At 44.7% G+C, this 22322-nt stretch overlaps 1 protein-coding gene across 1 annotated transcript in view; it reads left to right on the forward strand.

Annotated features, from left to right (window-relative positions):
* LOC135546596 (chloride channel protein 2-like) overlaps positions 1 to 22322 on the forward strand; it is a 228100-nt gene that overhangs the window by 188410 nt on the left and 17368 nt on the right. The window contains 2 exon segments of the mRNA XM_064975159.1: positions 8379 to 8496; positions 11357 to 11427. Coding sequence (XP_064831231.1) covers positions 8379 to 8496; positions 11357 to 11427 — 189 coding nt within the window.

The following is a 22322-nucleotide window of genomic DNA, read 5'->3' on the forward strand; positions in this document are numbered from 1 at the left end:
GCTGCCGACCACCCCTCAGTCAGACTGCTCTATCAAATATCAAATCATAGACTTAACTATAATAAACACACAGAAATACGAACCTTAGTTTCTGGATTTGACCTATCACCTCGAAAACAAAACGCTTATTCCGTTCCGTATTTTATCTAACGGGTGGCATCCATGAGTCTAAATATTCCTGTTACATTGCACAACCTTCAATGTTATGTCATAATTACGTAGAATTCTGGCAAGTTAGTTCGCAAAGAGCCAGGTGTCAGGACCCGGTTACGAACCCGGGTCTCCGGAGTGAGAAACAGTCACTTAACCAACAGAGCCACGATTAGTCAGCAGAACCCAGAAGATGAGGCAGACACAGCAGTACTTGAGACGGTGTATTTAATAAAGTAAAAAGTGAAGTCCTTCAGGAAAACATGTAACTCCACAACCTCAAAAGGAATTCCACAAGAACAAGGTAATCCACAAGGTAATCCTCCAAGACAAAAGGTAAATCCACAAGGTGGTAGGTAAAGCATAAAAAGCCTCAAAAGATACTCAAAAATAAATAAACAAGAACAAAAAACAGAATTCCACAAGAGCGTCCACCGGGATCAACAAGAGTACACAGAATACTAGGGCTGGGTGCTAACATACAAACACAGAGCAAAGAACTGAGGGAAACTAAGGGTTTAAATACAATCAGGGAAAAAACGAGGCACAGGTGCAAATAATAATGGGGATCAAGGGAAAGCAAAGGTCAAAAAGCACAATGGGGGCATCTAGTGACCAAAAACCGGAACAACCCTGGCCAAATCCTGACAGAATCCCCCCTAGGAACGGCTCCTGACGTTCCTACCAGCTCTCTCGGGGTGGAGGGCCCTGAACTGACGAATGAGGTCAGGGTCCATTATGTCTTTGGCAGGAACCCAGGAGCGCTCCTCGGGACCGTAGCCTTCCCAGTCCACCAGATACTGCCAGGACCGCTGCACCCGGCGGGAATCCAGTATCCGATGGACGGTATAAGCCGGCTGGCCTCCAATGACACGAGGCGGAGGGGAGGTCTGTCTGCCGGGACAAGGGGAGAAAAAACAACAGGTTTTAATAAGGAAATGTGAAACGTGGGATTAATCTTAAGGGATCTGGGTAAGTGTAGGCGATAAAAAACTGGGTTAACTCTCCTGGCAACCTTAAAGGGACCGATGTATCTTTGGGACAGCTTGCGAGACTCCACCAGTAGTGGTAAGTCTCTTGTGGAGAGCCAGACTCTCTGGCCGGGGCGCAGGGTAGGCCCGGGACGGCGACGTCTGTTGGCTTGTTGTTGGTACCTCTGTGAGGAACGCATAAGATTAAGACGGGTCTTCCTCCACATAAGCCGACAGCGTCTGACGAACTTCAAGGCTGAAGGCACTCTGACTTCTGCCTCCTGGTCCGGGAACAATGGAGGGGCATAGCCAAACTGACACTCGTGCGGGGACATACCAGTGGAGGAGGAGCGCAAGGTGTTGTGCGCGTATTCGGCCCAAACAATAAAGGACGACCATGTGGACGGGTTGTTACGAGTCATACATCGGAGGGTGGTTTCCAGCTCTTGATTCATCCTCTCTTTTTGGCCGTTTGACTCCGGATGGTACCCTGAAGATAGACTGGCAGAAGCTCCCATGAGTTGGCAGAAGGCCTTCCAAAACCTTGAGGCGAACTGGGGACCTCTGTCAGAAACCATATCTTGAGGAATGCCGAAGACTCGAAACACATGATTAATTACCAACTCAGCCGTTTCCTTGGCAGAAGGTAACTTAGTCAGAGGGACGAACCTGGCGATTATGACTAGGATAGTAGTATTGCCATGGGATGGAGGAAGGCCAGTAATAAAGTCCAATGAGATATGGGACCAGGGTCTGTGGGGAACAGGTAAAGGGTGAAGGAGTCCTTGAGGGCGGAGGTGAGAAGATTTGCCCTGGCAGCACACGGGGCAGGCATTGACGAAGGTGGCAACGTCTTCTCTTATGGTAGGCCACCAGAACTTACGCTGGATGAACTCCAAGGTGCGACCTACGCCCGGGTGACAGGTGAGGCGAGAGGAGTGCCCCCACAGAAGGACCTGAGTCCTCACTGCCTTGGGGACAAACAACCGATTGGCAGGACCTCCTTTCGGGTCCGGTTCGATAGCTTGAGCTCGTCTCACGGTATCCTCAACCCGCCACGAGATCGGAGCGACGATCTTAGCAGCAGGAAGGACAGGCATGTCCGTGTCATCTCGAATGGCAGGAGCGTAGACTCGGGACAGGGCATCCGGTTTGAGATTCTTCGACCCGGGCCGATAGGTGAGGATAAACTGGAATCGACTGAAGAAGAGAGACCATCTAGCTTGTCTAGAGTTCAACCGCTTCGCCTGCTGGATATACTCCAGATTTTTGTGGTCCGTAAGCACTTGAAACGGGTGAGAAGCCCCCTCGAGCCTGTGTCTCCATTCCTTCAATGCCATCTTAACCGCTAGGAGTTCACGATCCCCCACATCGTAGTTCCTCTCAGCCGGGGTAAGCCGGTGTGAGAAGAAAGCGCACGGATGAAGCTTCTTGTCTTCACCCCTCTGAGACAGGACAGCTCCAACACCAACCTCTGATCGTCTACCTCCACCACAAACGGTTCATCCGTAGTCGGTAGTATCAGGATGGGAGCAGAGAGGACGCGCTGCTTGAGTCCTTGGAAGGCCGTCTCAGCTTCTCTTCCCCACAAAAACCTTGCATTGCCACCCTTGGTTAAAGCTGAGAGAGGGGCTGCCACCAAGCTGAAGTTCTTGATGAACTTGCGGTAAAAGTTTGTGAAGCCCAGGAAACGCTGAAATTCCTTAATGGATTTGGGAGTGGGCCAATCCGCTACCGCCCCTACCTTCCTGGGGTCCATTTGGACTCGACCGGGTTCCACTACAAATCCCAGGAATTGTACTCGGGATGAATGGAATTCACATTTCCGGCTTAACGTACAGATGGCTGTCTAGGAGGCGTTTGAGTACTTGTCTGACATGCTTTGTGTGTTCTTGAAGGGAGCTCGAAAAGATGAGGATGTCATCCAAGTAAACGAAAACAAATATGTTAAGCATATCCCTAAGCACATCGTTTATGAGCGCTTGGAACACCGCTGGGGCGTTGGTCAGGCCGAAGGGCATCACCAAGTATTCATAGTGACCAGTAGGCGTGTTGAAGCGGTCTTCCACTCGTCACCAGGTCTGATCCGCACAAGATGGTATGCGTTCCGCAGGTCAAGCTTAGTGAAAACAACTGCTTCCTGGAGCAGCTCGAAGGCTGTGGCCATAAGGGGTAGCGGGTAACGGTTACGGACGGTTATGGCATTGAGTCCCCGGTAGTCGATGCAGGGACGTAATCCACCGTCTTTCTTGGCCACAAAGAAAAACCCTGCTCCCGCCGGGAGGTGGATGGACACATGAGGCCTGCTTCCAGAGCGTCCTTGATGTAGGTATCCATAGCAGCTCGTTCGGGTGGAGATAGGGAAAAGATCCGACCCCTGGGGGGGCAAGTGCCCGGAAACAGGTCGATGGGGCAATCATAAGGTCTATGGGGTGGTAGCATGGTGGCCCTCTGTTTGCTAAACACCAGTTTGAGGTCATGGTAACACTCGGGAACTCGGGTCAGGTCGATGGATTCTAAAGACTAGGGAGTAGAACTCGGGGAATTCGGGAAAATACAAGTAGCTTGGCACGTAGGACCCCACTGCTTGATAGTGCCCACAGACCAGTCGATGTGAGGGTTATGGCTGTGAAGCCAGGGGTATCCAAGGACGAGAGGGAACTCGGAACAGGAGATCAAATGAAAGTTCATCAATTCCTGGTGTTGTGAAACTGAAAGTCGCAAGGAGGTAGTGACATGAGTGACAAGTCCAGATCCCAAAGGGCTTCCATCCAATGTAGTAACCCTCATGGGGTCACTTAGAGGTTCAGAGGGAACGCCATTCTCCTTCGCCCAGACACCATCCATGAAGTTACCTGCGGCTCCAGAGTCTACCAAGGCTTGAAGGTGAAGCTTGTGGTTGTCCCAGCAAAGGGTGACTGGAATGAGCAGACGGGAGTTGGACGGATGGGAGGAGGTTATGTTTCCCGTTACAGTTCCTCCCGGTCTGTACGGGACAGAGCGTTTCCCTGGAGCCCGGGACACGTGGAACGGAAATGGCCCGGTTTGCCGCAATATAGACAGCTTCGCTCCCTCATCCGGCGGTCTCTCTCAGCCTGGGAGATGCGTCCAATCTGCATTGGTTCCGGTGGAGCCAGCGAGGATAAAGGTGGGGACTCGGAGCTGGGACTGATAGGGGCTAGAGGTCTACGGTTGAGTTCTCTCTCTCTCAGACGCTGGTCAATGCGTGAGGCCAACTTGATCAGGGACTCGAGATTGTCCGGTGGTTCCCGAGTGGCCAGTTCATCTTGGATAGTGTCAGAAAGGCCTTTCAGAAAGCACACCGTGAGCGCCTCGTTGTTCCAGCCACTCGCTGCTGCCACCGTGCGGAACTGGATGGCATAGTCCGTCACGCTGCGCCGACCTTGGTGGAGAGTCAGGAGCTGTTTGGCTGAATCAGGACCACTGCTTGGGCCTTGAAACACTCGTTTGAATTCCTCAGCAAAGGCAGAGTAGCTGGCACAGCAGGAACTATGGGCATCCCACACAGCAGTAGCCCAGGCTAGGGCTTTTTCTGACAGCAGGGTGATGATATATGCGATCTTAGACCGGTCGGTGGGAAAAGACAAGGGTTGCAGCTCGAAGGAGAGAGAACATTGGGTGAGAAACCCTTTACAAGCACTTGGATCACCTGAGAACCGTTGGGGAGGTGGAAGACGAGGTTCAGCCAGGGGGTTAACTGCCATGGGTACGTGAATCTGAGGTACTGGGACGGGAACTGTTGCCGGGGTAAGTCGATCAGATATCTGCTTTATGGAAGTCAGCATCTCCGACAGAAGATGAGAACGTCTAGCCATTAAGGCCTCTTGCTGAACCAGGGTGGCTTCATGGCGTTGGACAGTCTCCTGGTGGTGGGACAGCATGGCAACAAGGTCCTGGGAACTGGCTGCCTCTGGGTTCATTTTTGGCTCTAGTGTTTCTGTCAGGACCCGGTTACGAACCCGGGTCTCCGGAGTGAGAAACAGTCACTTAAGCAACTGAGCCACGAATAGTCAGCAGAACCCAGAAGATGAGGCAGACACAGCAGTACTTGAGACGGTGTATTTAAAAAGTAAAAAGTGAAGTCCTTCAGGAAAACATGTAACTCCACAACCTCAAAAGGAATTCCACAAGAACAAGGTAATCCACAAGGTAATCCTCCAAGACAAAAAGGTAAATCCACAAGGTGGTAGGTAAAGCATAAAAAGCCTCAAAAGATACTCAAAAATAAATAAACAAGAACAAAAAACAGAATTCCACAAGAGCGTCCACCGGGATCAACAAGAGTACACAGAATACTAGGGCTGGGTGCTAACATACAAACACAGAGCAAAGAACTGAGGGAAACTAAGGGTTTAAATACATTCAGGGGAAAAAACGAGGCACAGGTGCAAATAATAATGGGGATCAAGGGAAAGCAAAAGGTCAAAAAGCACAATGGGGGCATCTAGTGACCAAAAACCGGAACAACCCTGGCCAAATCCTGACACCAGGCGGCTCAAACTGTTGCATATTCCCTGACTCTGCTTGCAATGATTGCAAGAAAAGTGACACAATTTCACCTGGTTAATATTGCCTGCTAACCTGGATTTCTTTTAGCTAAATATGCAGGTTTAAAAGTATATACTTGTGTATTGATTTTAAGAAAGGCATTGATGTTTATGGTTAAGTACACATTGGAGCAACGACAGTCGTTGATTGATTGTTTTTTATAAGATACGTTTAATGCTAGCTAGCAACTTACCTTGGCTTATTGCATTCGCATAAGGCAGGTGGTTATAGCGTTGGACTAGTTAACTGTAAGGTTGCAAGATTGGATCCCCCGAGCTGACAAGGTACAAATCTGTCGTTCTGCCTCGTTCCTAGGCCATCATTGAAAATAAGAATGAGTTCTTAACTGACTTGCCTAGACTTGCCTAGTTAAATAAAGATTAAATAAAGGTGTAAAAAAAATAATAATAAATAAAATCGGCAAAATTGGTGCCCAAAAATACTGATTTCCGATTATGAAAACTTGAAATCGGCCCTAATTAATCGGCCATTCCGATTAATCGGTCGACCTCTAGTACAAATCATTCCCTATGTTCTAGACCTCAGCTGAAACTGATGATGAATGATGTAGTTGTTGAGCAAGTTGAGGAGACTAAATTGCTTGTTTTTACCATAGCTTGTAAACTGTCATGGTCAAAACATATTGATTCAGTGGTTGTAAAGAGGCCTGTCCACAATGAAGAGATACTCTGCTTTTTTGACTCCACAAAGCAAGTCCTGCAGGCTCTAGTTTGATCTTATCTTGATTATTGTCCAGTCACATGCTCAAGTGTTACAAAGAAGGACCTAGTTAAGTAGCATCTGGCCCAAACAGAGTGGCATGTTGTGCTCTTTATTGTAATCAGAGGGCAAATATCAATACTATGCATGCCAGTCTCTCCTGGCTAAGAGTTGAGGAAAGACTGACTTATTCTTGTTTTTATAAGAAACAATGTGTTGGAAATTCCAAAATGTTTGCATAGTCAACTTACACACAGCACTGAAACGCACATTTACCACACCAGACATGCCACCAGGGGTCTTTTCACAGTCCCCAGGTCCAGAACAAATTCAAAGAAGTGTACAGTATTATACAGAGTCATGATTGCATGGAACCCCCTTCTATCTCATACAGTGGGGCAAAAAATTATTTAGTCAGCCACCAATTGTGCAAGTTCTCCCACTTAAAAATATGAGAGAGGCCTGTAATTTTCATCATAGGTACATTTCAACTATGACAGACAAAATGAGAAAACAAATCCAGAAAATCACATTGTAGGATTTTGAATGAATTTATTTGCAAATTATTGTCTCTACAGAAGGTGTAAACGGTACAGCCAAATGGTTTCTTGCATTGTAGCAAACACAGAAGTAGATAGTGTCAATATAAATAACATTTACAGTATGTACAAGAACAATAACGATATTAGTGATAGACAAGATAGTTATTTGCATGCAATCAGGGTTAGTGGCTGAGCAGCAGGGTAGAAAAATAATAGTAGCAGCAACGTATGGAGTGTGTGTTTCGAGAGAGTTGTGAATAGAAGCACTGCAGATAGTACTGATTACTGGTCCATCCAAACCACACATGAACAAGGGAATCTATATTCGGAGAGCCTGTTTCTGTCCTGCTCTTGACTTTGGTGCAGGACGTATCATGTCCATAGCTTCTTCGTCGCAAAACTCCCTGATCTTGTCAAAAAGATAGTTTAGCTAGCTGTGTCCAGTCCAGGTGGTGCTTTTACAAGCATGCCATCTATGGGAGGAAGGATGCGCAGCAGCTGAAACCTGGTCCCGACTGTCCAAATGCTCCTTGGCGACACCAGGCTCCAGAGCATCGAAGCTGTAAAACAGGAAATAACAAAAATCAGAAGAAATTACAACCCTGCACAACATTAATTCACCTCCCAAGTTTGGATAAGAATAACCTCACACAATGAAAATAATTGATCTCAACGTCAACAGTGAAGAGGCGACTCTGGGATGCTGGCCTTCTAGGTAGAGTTGCAAAGAAAAAGCCATATCTCCGACCTACCAATAAAAATAAAATATTAAGATGGGCAAAATAACACAGACACTGGACAGGGGAACTCTGCCTAGAAGACCAGCATCCCGGAGACGCCTCTTCACTGTTGACGTTGAGACTGGTGTTTTGCGGGTACTATTTAATGAAGCTGCCAGTTGAGGACTTGTGAAGCGTCTGTTTCTCAAACTAGACACTCTAATGTACTTGTCCTCTTGCTCTGTTGTGCACCGGGGCCTCCCACTCCTCTTTCTATTCTGGTTAATGCCAGTTTGCGCTTTTCTGTGAAGGTAGTAGTACACAGTGTTGTACGAGATCTTCAGTTTCTTGGCAATTTCTCGCATGGAATAGCCTTAATTTCTCAGAACAAGAATAGACTGACGGGTTTCAGAATAAAGTTCTTTGTTTTTGGCCATTTTGAGCCTGTAATCGAACCCACAATGTCTATACTGTATTTCTGATCAATTTGATGTAATTTTAATGGACAAAAAACATTTGCTTTTCTTTCATAAACACTTTTCTTTCATCTTCAAATAATATTTTTCAGGAATCTCCTTGCGAATGATTTTGCCGAAGATTGTATCTAAGTGACCCCAAACTTTTGAATGGTAGTGTAGGTACAGCATATACTGTACTATTAATTATATGTATTCAGAGTGTATAGTAACGTGAGTGTGTGTGTGTAGATCTCCACAGAGGAGTCTTCCTTCAGTTCCACCCCTACCCTCTCCATGAAGCCACTGAAGCCGGCCCTGAAGAGACCCTCTGTGGTGGACCGCCCTCCTGATATACCCATGCCCACAAGTAAGAACAAACACACACACCCTCGGTCAGACCTTAACCCCCTAGAGTCGATTGATGCACTGGTAACAAGTAACATAATAACAAAATCCCCATTTAAAATCTGTCAGTTTAAACTAGAGATATTGGCTGCATCTCAATCCACTATCCCGCTTCCGCGGTGAAAGGTGACAGAGCGGTGTTTGTCAGACGATGAGACATCCCGAAAATCTGTCTTCTCACGAAAATGTCTGTAGCTTCCGAACGGTTTGACCTACAAACTATTATGACCACTATATTTAAAGGGGAGACTCTCACAAACATAATATGGTATCTGCTCTATGACCCCCCCCCAAGTGTCAGGGTACTCGTCTCAAGTCGGTACAGTCGACGTGCCAACTTCTGTTTGTAGCTGTTTTGGATACAAACGAATGTGACCCCAATGCGGAAAGGATGGTGTTCTCCGTTTTGCTCTACGACAAGTGTCACGGGACTTGTCTGAAGGTAACCGGCACCAGTTGACATTTTTTTATGGAAGGATGAAGGTAGTGTTGTGCCTACCCAAAAAAGGGGTTAAATATGTGTTTTAAAAAATAATTATAATCCTCAGCTTTCTTATATCTCCGAGATATAGGACAAACTCTTCAAAACCTTGTTTCTTATGATATATTTTTTTACTGTTTTTTTTTGCCATTTATGAATGTGTTATTCAGTGCGTTTCTCTGAGCTATTGTAGTAATGGCTAAATTCAATATTGGATTAAATAATTGTATTTATTTTCTCCCTAAAATTCTAAATCAAATGGCTAAATGATCCATCCATTCCATAAAACAGCTTAGACTTTAAACTCTTTTTCAATTTCCGCCTGAAGACATACCCAAATCTAACTGCCTGTAGCTCAGGCTCAGAACCAAGGATATGCATATTCTTGATTTCATTTGAAAGAAAACACTCTGGAGTTTGTGTAAATGTGAATTGAATGTAGGAGAATATAACACAATAAATCTGGTTTAGATAATACAATGAAATAAACATGTGTTTTTTAATTTTTATTGTTGTATCATCATCTTTAAAATGAACAAGACAAAACAAACATTCAGATAGGATGATGGGGACAATTTCAGTGAAAAACATGAGGGCAACAGTACTTGTGCAAAGTTTCAGAATGATAACTTCCAAAATGAGTGTACTACATGACATTTAATATGAAGTCACCCAGGTGTCCCACACAAGTAGCCAAAAATGTACCCAAGTGGCCAAATTGGTGAAGTTATACATTTTGAGTGGAATAACTATATACAAATACCAAAATGGTGTTCTAACACCCCCCCCCCAAAAAGAAAAATGGAGGAAAAACATGAACGAAAATATATATATAAATTTACAAAATAACACTTTCACTTGCAAAGAACACAGCGATGCCTCCATGCTGTGCCCTTTTGGCCCTGAGGCACATCCATGCCTGCAGAAATACATTTGGGCAGGAGCTGGATGAACCAGCTTCAGTGGGGGATGGACACCTTGGCACTGGGGGCTCCCATTCGGGGTCAGTGTCACTGTGAAAGAAAATGTTCAGTTAGATTAGTTTCACATATGAGCCCTGTATCAACAGGTATAATAAACAGATATATATAGAGTACAGGGAACATAAGGTTGAATATATTATTATAGACCTGTTAGATCTACTGTCTCATTTATATTATGACAGACCAGCTAGATCTACTGTCTTTATTATATTGCAACAGACCAGCTGTATCTACTGTCTCCATTTCACTTTGGCCATTGTTGTGGGCCTGCCCTCCTCTCAACAGCCTCAAATAGGCTATTTCATGTGGGGGTGGGGTGGGGCAGCAAACACACGCATCTCACATTTCATTACATTACATTTTTATATATTGTTACTAAAAAAAAAAAAATCACAAATAAAATTGTATATGATTAATTTCAAACAACGGCATTAGCATGAGAAGAACTTACCAGTCCAAAACGATGTCCTCCCCGTTCAAAAAATATTCCTCCATTTGGGAATCGCTAAATGAATCGTCCTCCAACCCTATTTACGCCGGAGTTTACTTCATGGGTTGGTCTTCCAACACATAAACATTACATATTGCCGTTTACCTCAGCTCATTGGCTATCTACCCAGCTAGATTTCAAGAAGATCAGTGGTCATTGGCTTAAAATACAGTCAATCAACGAAACAGCGGTCATATCATTGGTGCACAATGTCATTACTTGTTGTCTTCAAATCGGTTTCTTTCCGTCAATATGTCCCTCAAAATGACCCATCATGTTTGCTTGTGTTACAAACAAACCAGTAGATTGCAATGAAACCAAACATGACTGGAAAAGTCACGTTTAGTGTGTGTATTTACAGCGAATGTGTCGTTGAAAATGGAATGAGACGGAATTCACGACACAAGCGGTTCACAAAATGTTTCGTGTTAGGCTATAAAAATGGATTTTATCAAACAGAAGACCATTCATTGTGTAACAATGAGCATTGGGATTGCAGACAGAGGAAGATCGTCAAAGGTAAACTATTTATTTTATTGCAGTTGGATTTTGATATGCCTGTGCTGGTTGAAATAGTTGTTTTGTATGGGGCTCTATCCTCAGATAATCGCATCGTATTCTTTCGCAGTAAATCCTTTTTCAAATCTGACAACGCAGTTGGATTAGCAAGATTCTAGGCTTTCGAAACATGTGAGACACTTGTATTTTCATGCATGTTTAATATGACTATTTATGCAGCGATCACCGTATGTTGTCGAATCCCGCTAACACGTTCGGTGCGCAGAGAGGTTAAAGAATGATTAAACAACTAAGTTATTTTTGATTTACGTAGAGCTACTTCAAAAGTCTCTCTCTCTCCCTTTCTCAGGTCCACAGGACCACTCTGGCAACACCTTAAAGAATCTCTTCTGTGTCAACCCTGAGACAGAAGGCCTGGAGGTGAGACACCTGTTTTAATACACACACCCTTACTTCCTACACACTCATACGATTCTCTCCTCCAAATTCAGAATCTCCCAACTCTCTCCTACACACAACCCCTTCCTGCCCAGTCCTGCGCTCCACTTTTTCTGAGTGACACCACCAACTCATGCCCCCACACCACCAGTTGGGTTGGGAGACTTGAGTGTCTGTTTCTTAGAGTGGTGGGGTGAGTGTTTGCTCCACTTTGCGGAGGCGTTGTGTTAACGTTGTTCTTGTCTTTGGCTGCTGGAAGAACAACAATGTCAACATCAACATAAAGGGCACTGCATTGAGCTCTGCGTCTGCTGAGTTAAGGAGGCCACCCAAGCGCGTCAGGATATACGTTGTGGTAAGAACGCTGGGAATGCCCCAGGAAACTGCCCAGCAACTGGTCAGCCATCCAATCAACCACTCGTCATCTGCTGCAGGGATAATCCATGCCTGTGGACTGTGATCTGTACCATCGAGCTAAATGTGTTGAACACGCTCCTCCCTGTCTGTGAACCATTACTGACCTCTGACCACTAGTCCTGTTCTTATTGGCTGTTAGGTAGGTTCAACTCTGACCTCATTGTCAGAATGCAAACCGATTGGTCAAGAGGTCAGTTGGGGTCATGAGAATTCTACCATCTCTCTAGCTATGACACCCTAAACCCAAAAAGATTATGTCTATGGTCCAAATGTGGTCTTTCCTCGGCCAGGGTGGTGTGGTTAAGTTGAGGTCAACTTAAGGGATGTGGAGGTTCAACCAAAGCATGCTGCCATGCTGTCCATCATCAGCCATTTCATTAGAGGCATCCAATCAATGACCTTCTACTGGTTCGTGGGTTTGGCCTGTCGCTCCTCAGTCCGCCCCTCCACAGAATCAAACCCCTCCCACTTTTTAATCTGCTGTAGTTGTTCATACCATTTGTCATGAGGACAAGAGATGTACTAAGGATAGAGGAAAGGGGGTGAGGTTTGGATTGGGAAGGGAAGGGAGCAGAGCGAGGTGGTAATTTGTGACATGTGTGTGGTCCCTTGTGGCTCAGTTGGTACAGCATGATGCTTGCACTGCTAGGATTGTGTGTTTGATTCCTGGGGCCACCGATACGTAAAATGTATGCACGCATTATTGTAGGTAACTTTGGATGAAAGCGTCCCCTAAATGGCATATATTATTATATGACATGTTAGAGGACAGCAGAAATCAGAGATGTATCCGGTTGGTAAGACAGGCAGTTATTGTCCTCCTGTTCAATGACAAAGCCATTACAATTACAACCACTAAGGATTCCATGATACTGTCGAATTACCAACGCTGCTACTTTCTAACAGTGATGCATGTCCTGCAATGAAACAACTGCCCAATTCTGAGTTAACAATGATGAATACAACACCATGATAAAATGCAGCATGTACACCCCTACAAAATATATATAATGGTAATTGTTTTAGTCAAGGGAACAGCAATCTGGAAATTAAATAGTTGAAGGTTATGTCATTAAACATTGGTTTTATCTCATATCCATAGGCTACATGTATGACTCATACATCCAAAAGCTCAATTTAACCTTGAACCTTTTGATTGCTGTCCTCTTGATCACGTGGGTTTCATTCACTTGAAACCAGCACCCAGCTTAGTTATTCTGTTGTCTACATTACACACACACACATTTAGAAGAGTAGAGTATTTTTACGATAGAAAAAAGTTGCTTTTGTTCTAGGCTGTGTGTGTAATATTAGTAATTCATGATGTGCCTAGCCCGAAACCTATTAGTACAGTATTGATGCCCTGAATGTTTTGGTGAGCTGCAATATAATGGCGCCGGAAGGGATGGCTGCCGTTTTACGGGCTCCTAACTAATTGTGCTGTTTTTTTTGCATTTTTTGTTCATAATGTTGCTGCTACCATCTCTTATGACCGAAAAATAACTTCTGGACATCAGAACAGCGATTACTCATCTCGAACTGGATGAAGAATTTTGAGTCCAACTCAAAGGATATACTGCTTTGTCAAGACAAGGTCCAAATCCCCGTCATCAGCATGAAAAGATTGAGGGAAAGGGGATGGAGGGCGGGGTACCTTGTAAGAATTCACCAACAAGTAGGTAAACCACCACTTCCCTCCGTATTATTGACCAACGTGCAGTCATTGGAAAACAAACTGGGCGATTTAAGATTATCCTACCAATGGGACATTAAAAACTGTAATATCTTATGTTTCACCGAGACGTGGCTGAACAACAACACAAATAATCTAGAGCTGGCTGGCTTCTCCGTTCATTGGCAGGACAGATCAGCTACGTCTGGTAAGACGGGGTGAGGGTGTGTCTATTTGTCAATAACTGCTGGTGCGCGATGTCTAATATTAAAGAAGTCTAAAGGTATTGATAAGCTGTAGACCACACTGTCTACCAAGAGTTCTCATCTATATTATTTGTCTATATTATTTGTAGCCGTCTATTTACTACCACAACCTATGCTGGCACTAAGACCACACTCAACGAGCTGTATAAGGTCATTAGCAAACAAGAAAATGCTCATCCAGAAGTGGTGATCTTAGTGTCTGGGGACTTTAATGCAGGCAAACTTACATCCATTTTACCTAATTTCAACCAGCATGTCACATGTGCAACCGAGGAGGGGGGGGCCTCTAGACCACATTTACTCCACACACACAGATGCATACAAAGCTCTCCCTTGCCCTCCACTTGGCAAATCTGACCATAATTCTATCCTCCTGATTCCTGCTTACAATCAAGAATTAAAACAGGAAGTACCAGTGACTCGCTCAATACGGAAGTAGTCAGATGACGCAGATGCGATACAACAGGACTGTTTTGCTAGAACAGACTGGAATATGTTCCGGATTAATCCAATGGCATTGAGGAATACACCACTTCAGTCACCGGCTTCATCAATAAGTGCATCGATGACATCATCCACACAGTGACCGTATGTACATTTCCCAACCAGAACCCATGGATTACAGGCAACAGCCGTCCCGAGCTAAAGGCTAGAGTTTGCGTGACACTAATCCGGAAAATTATAAGAAATCCCGCTATGCCCTCAGACGAACCATCAAATAGGCAATGCGTCAATACAGGACTAAGATTAAATCCTACTACACCGGCTCTGACACTCATCGGCTGTGGAAGGGTTTGAAAAATTTGACGGACTACAAAGGGAAACGCAGCCGTGAGCTGTCCAGTGGCACGCGCCTTCCAGATGGGCTAAATGCCTTTTTATGCTTGCTTTGAGGCAAGAAACACTGAAGCATTCATGAGAGCACCAGCTGTTTTGGACGACTGTGTGATCACGCTCTCCGTAGCCGATGTGAGCAAGACCTTTATTAAACAGGTCAACAGTCACAAAGCTGTGGGGCCAGACGGATTACCAGGATGTGTACTCAGTACATGCGCGGATCAACTGTCAAGTGTCTTCACTGACATTTTCAACTTCTCCCTGACCGAGTCTGTAATACCGACAAACAGACCACCATAAGCTTAAGTAACCTGCCTAAATGATTACCGCCCTGTTGAAAGGCTGTTCATGGCTCACGTCAACCCCATCATGCTGGAAACTCTAGACCCACTCCAATTCACATACCGCCGCAACAGATCCACAGGTGTCTCAATCGCACTCCACACTGTCATTTCCCACCTGGACAAAAGGAACACCTATGTGAGAATGCTGTTCATTGACTACAGTTCAGCATTCAACACCATAGTGCTCACAAAGCTCTTCACTAATATGCTAAGGACCCTGGGACTGAACACCTCCCTCTGCAACTGGATCCTGGACTTCCTGACAGGCCGGCACCAGGTGGTAAGGGTAGGCAACAACACATCTGCCACGCTGATCCTAAACACTGTGGCCGGGTTGCGTGCTTTGTCTATTCCTGTACTCCCTGTTCACACACGACTGCATGGCCAAGCACGACTCCAACGCCATCATTAAGTTTGTTGACGACACAATAGTGGTAGCCTGATCCCCGACAACGATGAAACAGCCTATAGGGAGGAGATCCGAGACCTGGAAGTGTGGTGCCAGGACAACTGCCTCTCCCTAAACGTGAGCAAGAGAAAGGAACTGATCGTGTACTATAGGAAAAGGAGGGCCGAACAGGCCCACATTTTAACATCGACGGGGCTGAAATGGAGTGGGTCGGGAGTTTCAAGTTCCTTGGTGTCCACATCACCAACGAACTATCATGGTCCAAAAACACCAAGACAGTTGTGAAGAGGGCACGACAATGCCTTTTCCCCCTCAGGAGACTGAAAAGATTTGTCATGGTTCCCAAGATCCTCAAAGTTCTACAGCTGCACCATCAAGAGCATACTGACCGGTTGCATCATTGGGCATCTGATCATAAGGAGATACAGAGGGTAGTGCGTATGGCCCAGTACATCACTGGGGCCAAGCTTCCTGACATCCAGGACCTACATACTAGGTGGTATATAAAACAATTGTCAGACTCCAGCCACCCAAGTCCTAGACTGTTCTCTCTGCTAACACATGACAAGCGGGCCTGGCTCCTTAACAGCGTATACCCCCAAGCCATAAGACTGCTGAACAATTAATCAAATGGCCACCCGGACTATTTACATTGACCCCCCCCCCCCTTTTCACTGCTGCTATTCACTGTTTATTATCTATGCATAGTCACTTTACAAATTACCTCGACTAGCATGTGCCCCCGCACATTGACTCGGTACCATTACGCCTTGTATATAGCCTCGTTATTGTTATGTAGTTTTCTTGTGTTACTGTTTTGATTTATTTTCTTTCTTTTTTTTCACTTAGGTTTATTTAGTAAATATTTTTGTATCTCTTTCTTGCGCTGCATTGTTGGTTAAGGGCTTGTAAGTAAGCATTGTAAGGGCTACACCTGTTGTATTTGGCGCATGTGACAAATACAATTTGATTTGAAATTAAATAGAGGCATATTAGTCATTATAAATCTTTGATGTGGGTGTTTGTGTTTTATGCTAGGGTGTTCTTAGTGTTGATTCTAGGTATTAGTTTTCAAGAGGGAGTGTGTGTATACTCAGAATCCATTTGTCCACAGAGGCCCTAAACATAAATTATGAACAAACAAATGTATTAAAATATTTTCCCAAGACTTCTGTCTATACTACACCCCCGTATCTAAAATAAATCCAGTTCTTACTTCTCTTTCTCCCCTTGAGCTGCAGTTTACAGCCTCCTTTTCCTCTCTCCAAATCACTAGTTTCTCCTCTTTCTATAACGCTCTGCATTACTATTCTTCTTTCTTCCCACCTCCTCCTTCCTCTCCCTTCGGTCTACCTTCTTTCCTGCCTTCCCACCCTCCCCTCCTTCCTACCGCTTTCTGTTTCCAGTGTGAAATATTGATGCAGGGTAAATGACATGAGTATTCCATCCCAGAGAAATGATGCTGGCCTTTCAGAGATGAGTGTTTTCTCATTAATTCTCTCCTCCTCTTGACGAGAGCAGACCAGACAATACGTCACTGAGCGGCTGCCTTTAGAACCACACGTGGAATAGCGTTATCAGCGAGTGTGCCTGTTACATTCTTGGCTGGCCCTGAATTGAAGCCTGTTGAGTAGTTTGACGTGTGGATTTCAGTGGACCAACACTATAGGTCAAGACACTGAGCGAAGGAGTAGAGGACTTAGATTAGATTAAGAGACAGACACACACAGATGCAGAAAGATCAATCAATAGATAGATCAAGAGGAAGGGAGAGAGGGAGATGTTACCTGTTAAATTCACTTCAATCAGTGTAGATGAAGGGAAGGAGACCGGTTCAAGAAAGATTTTTAAGCCTTGAGACAACTGAGATATGGATTGTGTATGTGTGCCATTCAGAGGGTGAATGGGCAAGACAAAATATTTGTGCCTTTGAACAGGCTATTGTAGTAGGTCCCAGGTGCACAAATTTGAGTGTTTCAAGAACTGTAACACTGCTGGGTTTTCACGCTGTTAAATATAAAAATGCTATTGTTGCCTCTTTGCAATAAGGAATTGAGACCAAAAGCTCGAAGTTTCAAGTGTTTAATACCAAGGATGCCATCAGCTGAGTGCATACATTTAGAAAGTTCACAACACATCTTCTACTCTTCCCTCCTTTTAGTCACCACCCTCTCGTAGGTGTCACCTCCCCAGCTATAAATTTTATGACCCCAATGAGTTTCCCATATCTCCCCTGTGGAATCAAATCAAATCAAATTAAATGTTATTTGTCACATGTGCCGAATACAACCTTACAGTGAAATGCTTACTTACAAGCTCTTAACCAACAATGCAGTTAAGAAAAATACCTAAAATAAAAGTAACAAATAATTAAAGATCAGCAGTAAAATAACAATGGCGAGGCTATATAGAGGGGGTACCGGTATAGAGTCAATGTGCGGGGTAACGGTTAGTCGAGGTAATTGAAGTAATATGTACATGTAGGTAGAGTGAATATGCATAGATAATAAACAGAGACGAGCAGCAGCATAGCATGGTCCACTCTTTGTTTAGCTAGATGTCAGAATCACGCTCTGTCCATCTTCATTGTCCAGGGCCTGACCCTGCTCTCTGATCCTAGGAAATGTCCTCTTATCTGATTAGGCCAGCCTTTCTAAATGAGCATCCACACAGTTTCATGGCCTAAACTCCATTAATACTCACAGTAATCATTCACTAGGATACCAACAAACTACAGTTTAACTTGAATCCATCAACACTCAACAGTTTCCCGTATGTACCAAGAATGATCCACCACCCAAAGGACACCCAGCCAACTTAATAGAACTGTGAGAAGTGTTGGAGTCAACATCCCTGTGGAATGCTTTGGACACTGTGTATAGTCTATGCACTGACACATTTAGGCTGTTCTGAGGGCAAAAGGGGTGCAACTCAATATTAGGAAGCTGTTCCTAATGTTTTTTGCACTGTGTATCTCGGAGGCATGTGTGATTGGGTAGTTGTGGTTATGTCAACATATTCCCTGCTGACCCGGACCCCAGGCTCTGATTGGCTTATTGACTACAGGATGTACAGGATAGAGGGAGAGATTGATCGCTTGGGGGACAGGGTGGATGGAGCGAGGAGAGGAGAGGAGGGATGCTGCTCTCTGTGGAAGCTGCACAGCAAGCAATACAGCTTCACTCTCTGTCAGCACACTGCCTCTTTCCCAGTCACTCACTGTGAAGGGCTGTACACGCACACACAGGCACACTCGCTGTCTGTATCTCACTCAGACACACACAGTCTCCTTGGTACACTCACATTCATACACCCACTCTTGCGTCTCCACAAGGGCCCTTGCATATTTGCTCACCTAATAGACTAGTTAATCTTCATACAACATACTTTACATGCACTTTACATGCACAGTCTCACCTGCTCTGTCTCTCTCCCCAAAACACACTGCAGGTGTTAGCTGTTCTATATTAAACAACTACATCTCTGTATTATACTGTTCTTTCTACACACACCGCACGGCAAGCAGTACCGGAGCGCCAAGTCTAGGACCAAAAGGCTCCTTAACAGCTTCTACCACCAAGCCATAAGACTGCTGAACAATTATTCAAATGTCCAGCTGGACTATTTACATTGTCCCCCGGATTATTAAAAAAATGTACACTGCTGCTACTCACTGTTTATTATCTATGAATAGTCACTTTACAAATCGACTAACCGATACCCCCTATATATAGCCTCATTGTTGTTATGTAATTTTCTTGTTACTTTTTGATTACATTTTTTATTTAGCAAATATTTTCTTAACTCTTGTTTCTTGAACTGCATTGTTGGTTAAGGGCTTGTAAGTAAGCATTTCGCAGTAAGATCTACACCTGTTGTATTCGGTGCATGTGACAAATAGAATGTGATTAGATAGACACCTCTCATCTGTGCTGTGCCCTGGTTTTGGAGAGGTATACAGGTTTATCAGTAGCACTTTATTTTATTTGAACTTACATGGTAGTAACCAATGTGTTTAATTCTGCTAAATGTGTGCCAGAAAATTACCCATTGACCTCATGAGACTCTAGTAAATAGCAGGTGGAAACAGGACTGTAAAATGCAGTCCTAGAGGACTGTCAGCCCATGTTGGTGTCAGTGGTGAGTGGAGATGGTGTTGTCAACTCTCGACACAGCTGACTTCTGTTGCATAATTCTACAGTAAGGAAAGCGCCTTGACCGGCCGGGCCCCAAGGCAATCGTTGCCAGGGTTACAGGGAGGTCAGCCACTGCAGGCGGGTGGATAAATGAGCACAGGGCTTCCATCACCGCTGGGGCCTGAGGTTGGTAGAGGGGTCAGGTGTAGATGTAGACAGAGATGGATAAGCGCAAGAATATACACACACTGCTATTCTCACCCTCATAAAGAAAACACACTCTTCCAGTAAATACACACCTTTATTACTCCAAACTCACACACAAGCCCTATTCGCACGGGACTAGTATTACTATAGAACAGGGATGTCAAACTCATTCCGCGGAGGGCAGAATGTTTGCGGGTGTTTGGTTTTTCCTTTCAGTTAAGTCCTATACAACCAGGTGAAGGGCATTGCTTACTAATTACTGACCTTAATTCATCAATCAAGTACAATGGTGGAGCGAAAACCCTCAGACACTCGGCCCCCGTGGAATGAGTTGTGCTACATCGGTTATGTAATTATTACCTCAGCATGTCCGTTTTTCCAGTGGACAATTCGGATAGGATTAGTTTGGCCAAACTGCCCCTGTAATATTTTTTGTTTCCTCATTCAAAGCTGACAGTTTTGATGGAAGGCTGGAGGCTCTTCTAGGTGTGAAGATATTTCAAATGTCTAGGGATATCCTAATATTGGACTAATGGCCGTCAGTTCAAATAATACATATCAATAAGAATCATTTACTGTAACCTATGCAGACATTTAATTTCCTGATTTCCTGAAATTGCGGATTTGGCAATTTACCAATCAACTGGCACAATCTCGTCCACTTCATCTTTTTAAAAGATGGCTCTAGGAAAGTTGATATGTGACAAAACGGATCATTCATCTGTACTCTACGTGCATAGCACTTTGTTTTAAGCATCAATTTGTTCCCATGTTTTTACCCAAACTGGGTGCAGCACCTGATTTAAACTCTGTAATTTCCCTCAAAATACAGGGATGACGATCCGCACAGGATAAGTATTATCAGAGGACCTGGCCGTTGGCGCAAAAAACTAGGTTTTTAGGGCTGGGATAATAACCTTCCTGCCAAGTAACAAAAATTAGGTATGTGGTGATTTGTGCTCATGCACATAATGGCTTTTAACCAGAAAAAGCCTTCAGTTCCCTTTGTGGTGTTGTGATTGTCATGGACTGCGTTTAAGATATGTCTGCAGGGTTCTAAGTGTCTCGACGTGCCGCTCGCTCATTAACTGGAAACCCAAGCAGGTTTGAATCAGGTTGGTGTCAGCTTGCACCAAACACTCACTCAGACTGCATCCCAGAGCTGCAGGAGACTGAGGGCTCATCCCAAATGACACTCTATTCCCTAAACCCTAGAGCTGCGGGAGACTGAGTGTGCCTCCCAACTTCCCCAGTAAAACGTATCCTGTCTGAAGGGGGCGCTACACACGCCTTTTGACATTGACACACACACTTAAGTACCACTCAGCACTGTAGAACTCTCTCAGGTTTTCAGGCCCGCCCGGCTCATATCCAAACTGTAGCCATCATCACTCCATGGTCAAATCCATTAGTGTCAATCATCCCATCTGTACTTTGAGACCTTGTGAAAAGCTCTGTATGAATGCAGCCCATTATCTGTTTCAAGCACGTTTTCAACCCCCCCCCCACCATGGTCATACAGTGGGGCAAAAAAGTATTTAGTCAATCACCAATTTTGCAAGTTCTCCCACTTAAAAATATGAGAGGCCTGTAATTTTCATCATAGGTACATTTCAACTATGACAGACAAAATGAGGGGAAAACATTTCAGAAAACCACATTGTAGGGTTTTTAATATAAGTATTTGGTCAATAACAAAAGTTTATCTCAATACTTTGTTATATACCCTTTGTTGACAATGACAGTGAGGTTGGCAATGAGGTCAAACGTTTTCTGTAAGTCTTCACAAGGTTTTCACACACAGTTGCTGGTATTTTGGCCCATTCCTCCATGCAGATCTCCTCTAGAGCAGTGATGTTTTGGGGCTGTTGCTGGGCAACACGGACTTTCAACTCCCTCCAAAGATTTTCTATGGGGTTGAGATCTGGAGACTGGCTAGGCCACTCCAGGACCTTGAAATGCTTCTTACGAAGCCACTCCTTCGTTGCCCGGGTGGTGTGTTTGGGACCATTGTCATGCTGAAAGACCCAGCCACGTTTCATCTTCAATGCCCTTGCTGATGGAAGGAGGTTTTCACTCAAAATCTCACGATACATGGCCCCATTCATTCTTTCCTTTACACAGATCAGTCGTCCTGGTCCCTTTGCAGAAAAACAGCCCCAAAGCATGATGTTTCCACCCCCATGCTTCACAGTAGGTATGGTGTTTTTTGGATGCAACTCAGCATTCTTTGTCCTCCAAACACGACGATTTGAGTTTTTACCAAAAAGTTATATTTTGGTTTCATCTGACCATATGACATTCTCCCAATCTTATTCTGGATCATCCAAATGCTCTCTAACAAACTTCAGACGGGCCAGGACATGTACTGTCTTAAGCAGGGGGACACGTCTGACACTGCACGATTTGAGTCCCTGGCGGCGTAGTGTGTTACTGATGGTAGGCTTTGTTACTTTGGTCCCAGCTCTCTGCAGGTCTTTCACTAGGTCCCCCCGTATGGTTCTGGGATTTTTGCTCCCCGTCCTTGTGATCATTTTGACCACACGGGGTGAGATCTTGCGTGGAGCCCCAGATCGAGGGAGATTATCA

The sequence above is a fragment of the Oncorhynchus masou genome, chromosome 9 (assembly GCF_036934945.1).
Source record: "Oncorhynchus masou masou isolate Uvic2021 chromosome 9, UVic_Omas_1.1, whole genome shotgun sequence".
NCBI lineage: Eukaryota > Metazoa > Chordata > Actinopteri > Salmoniformes > Salmonidae > Oncorhynchus > Oncorhynchus masou.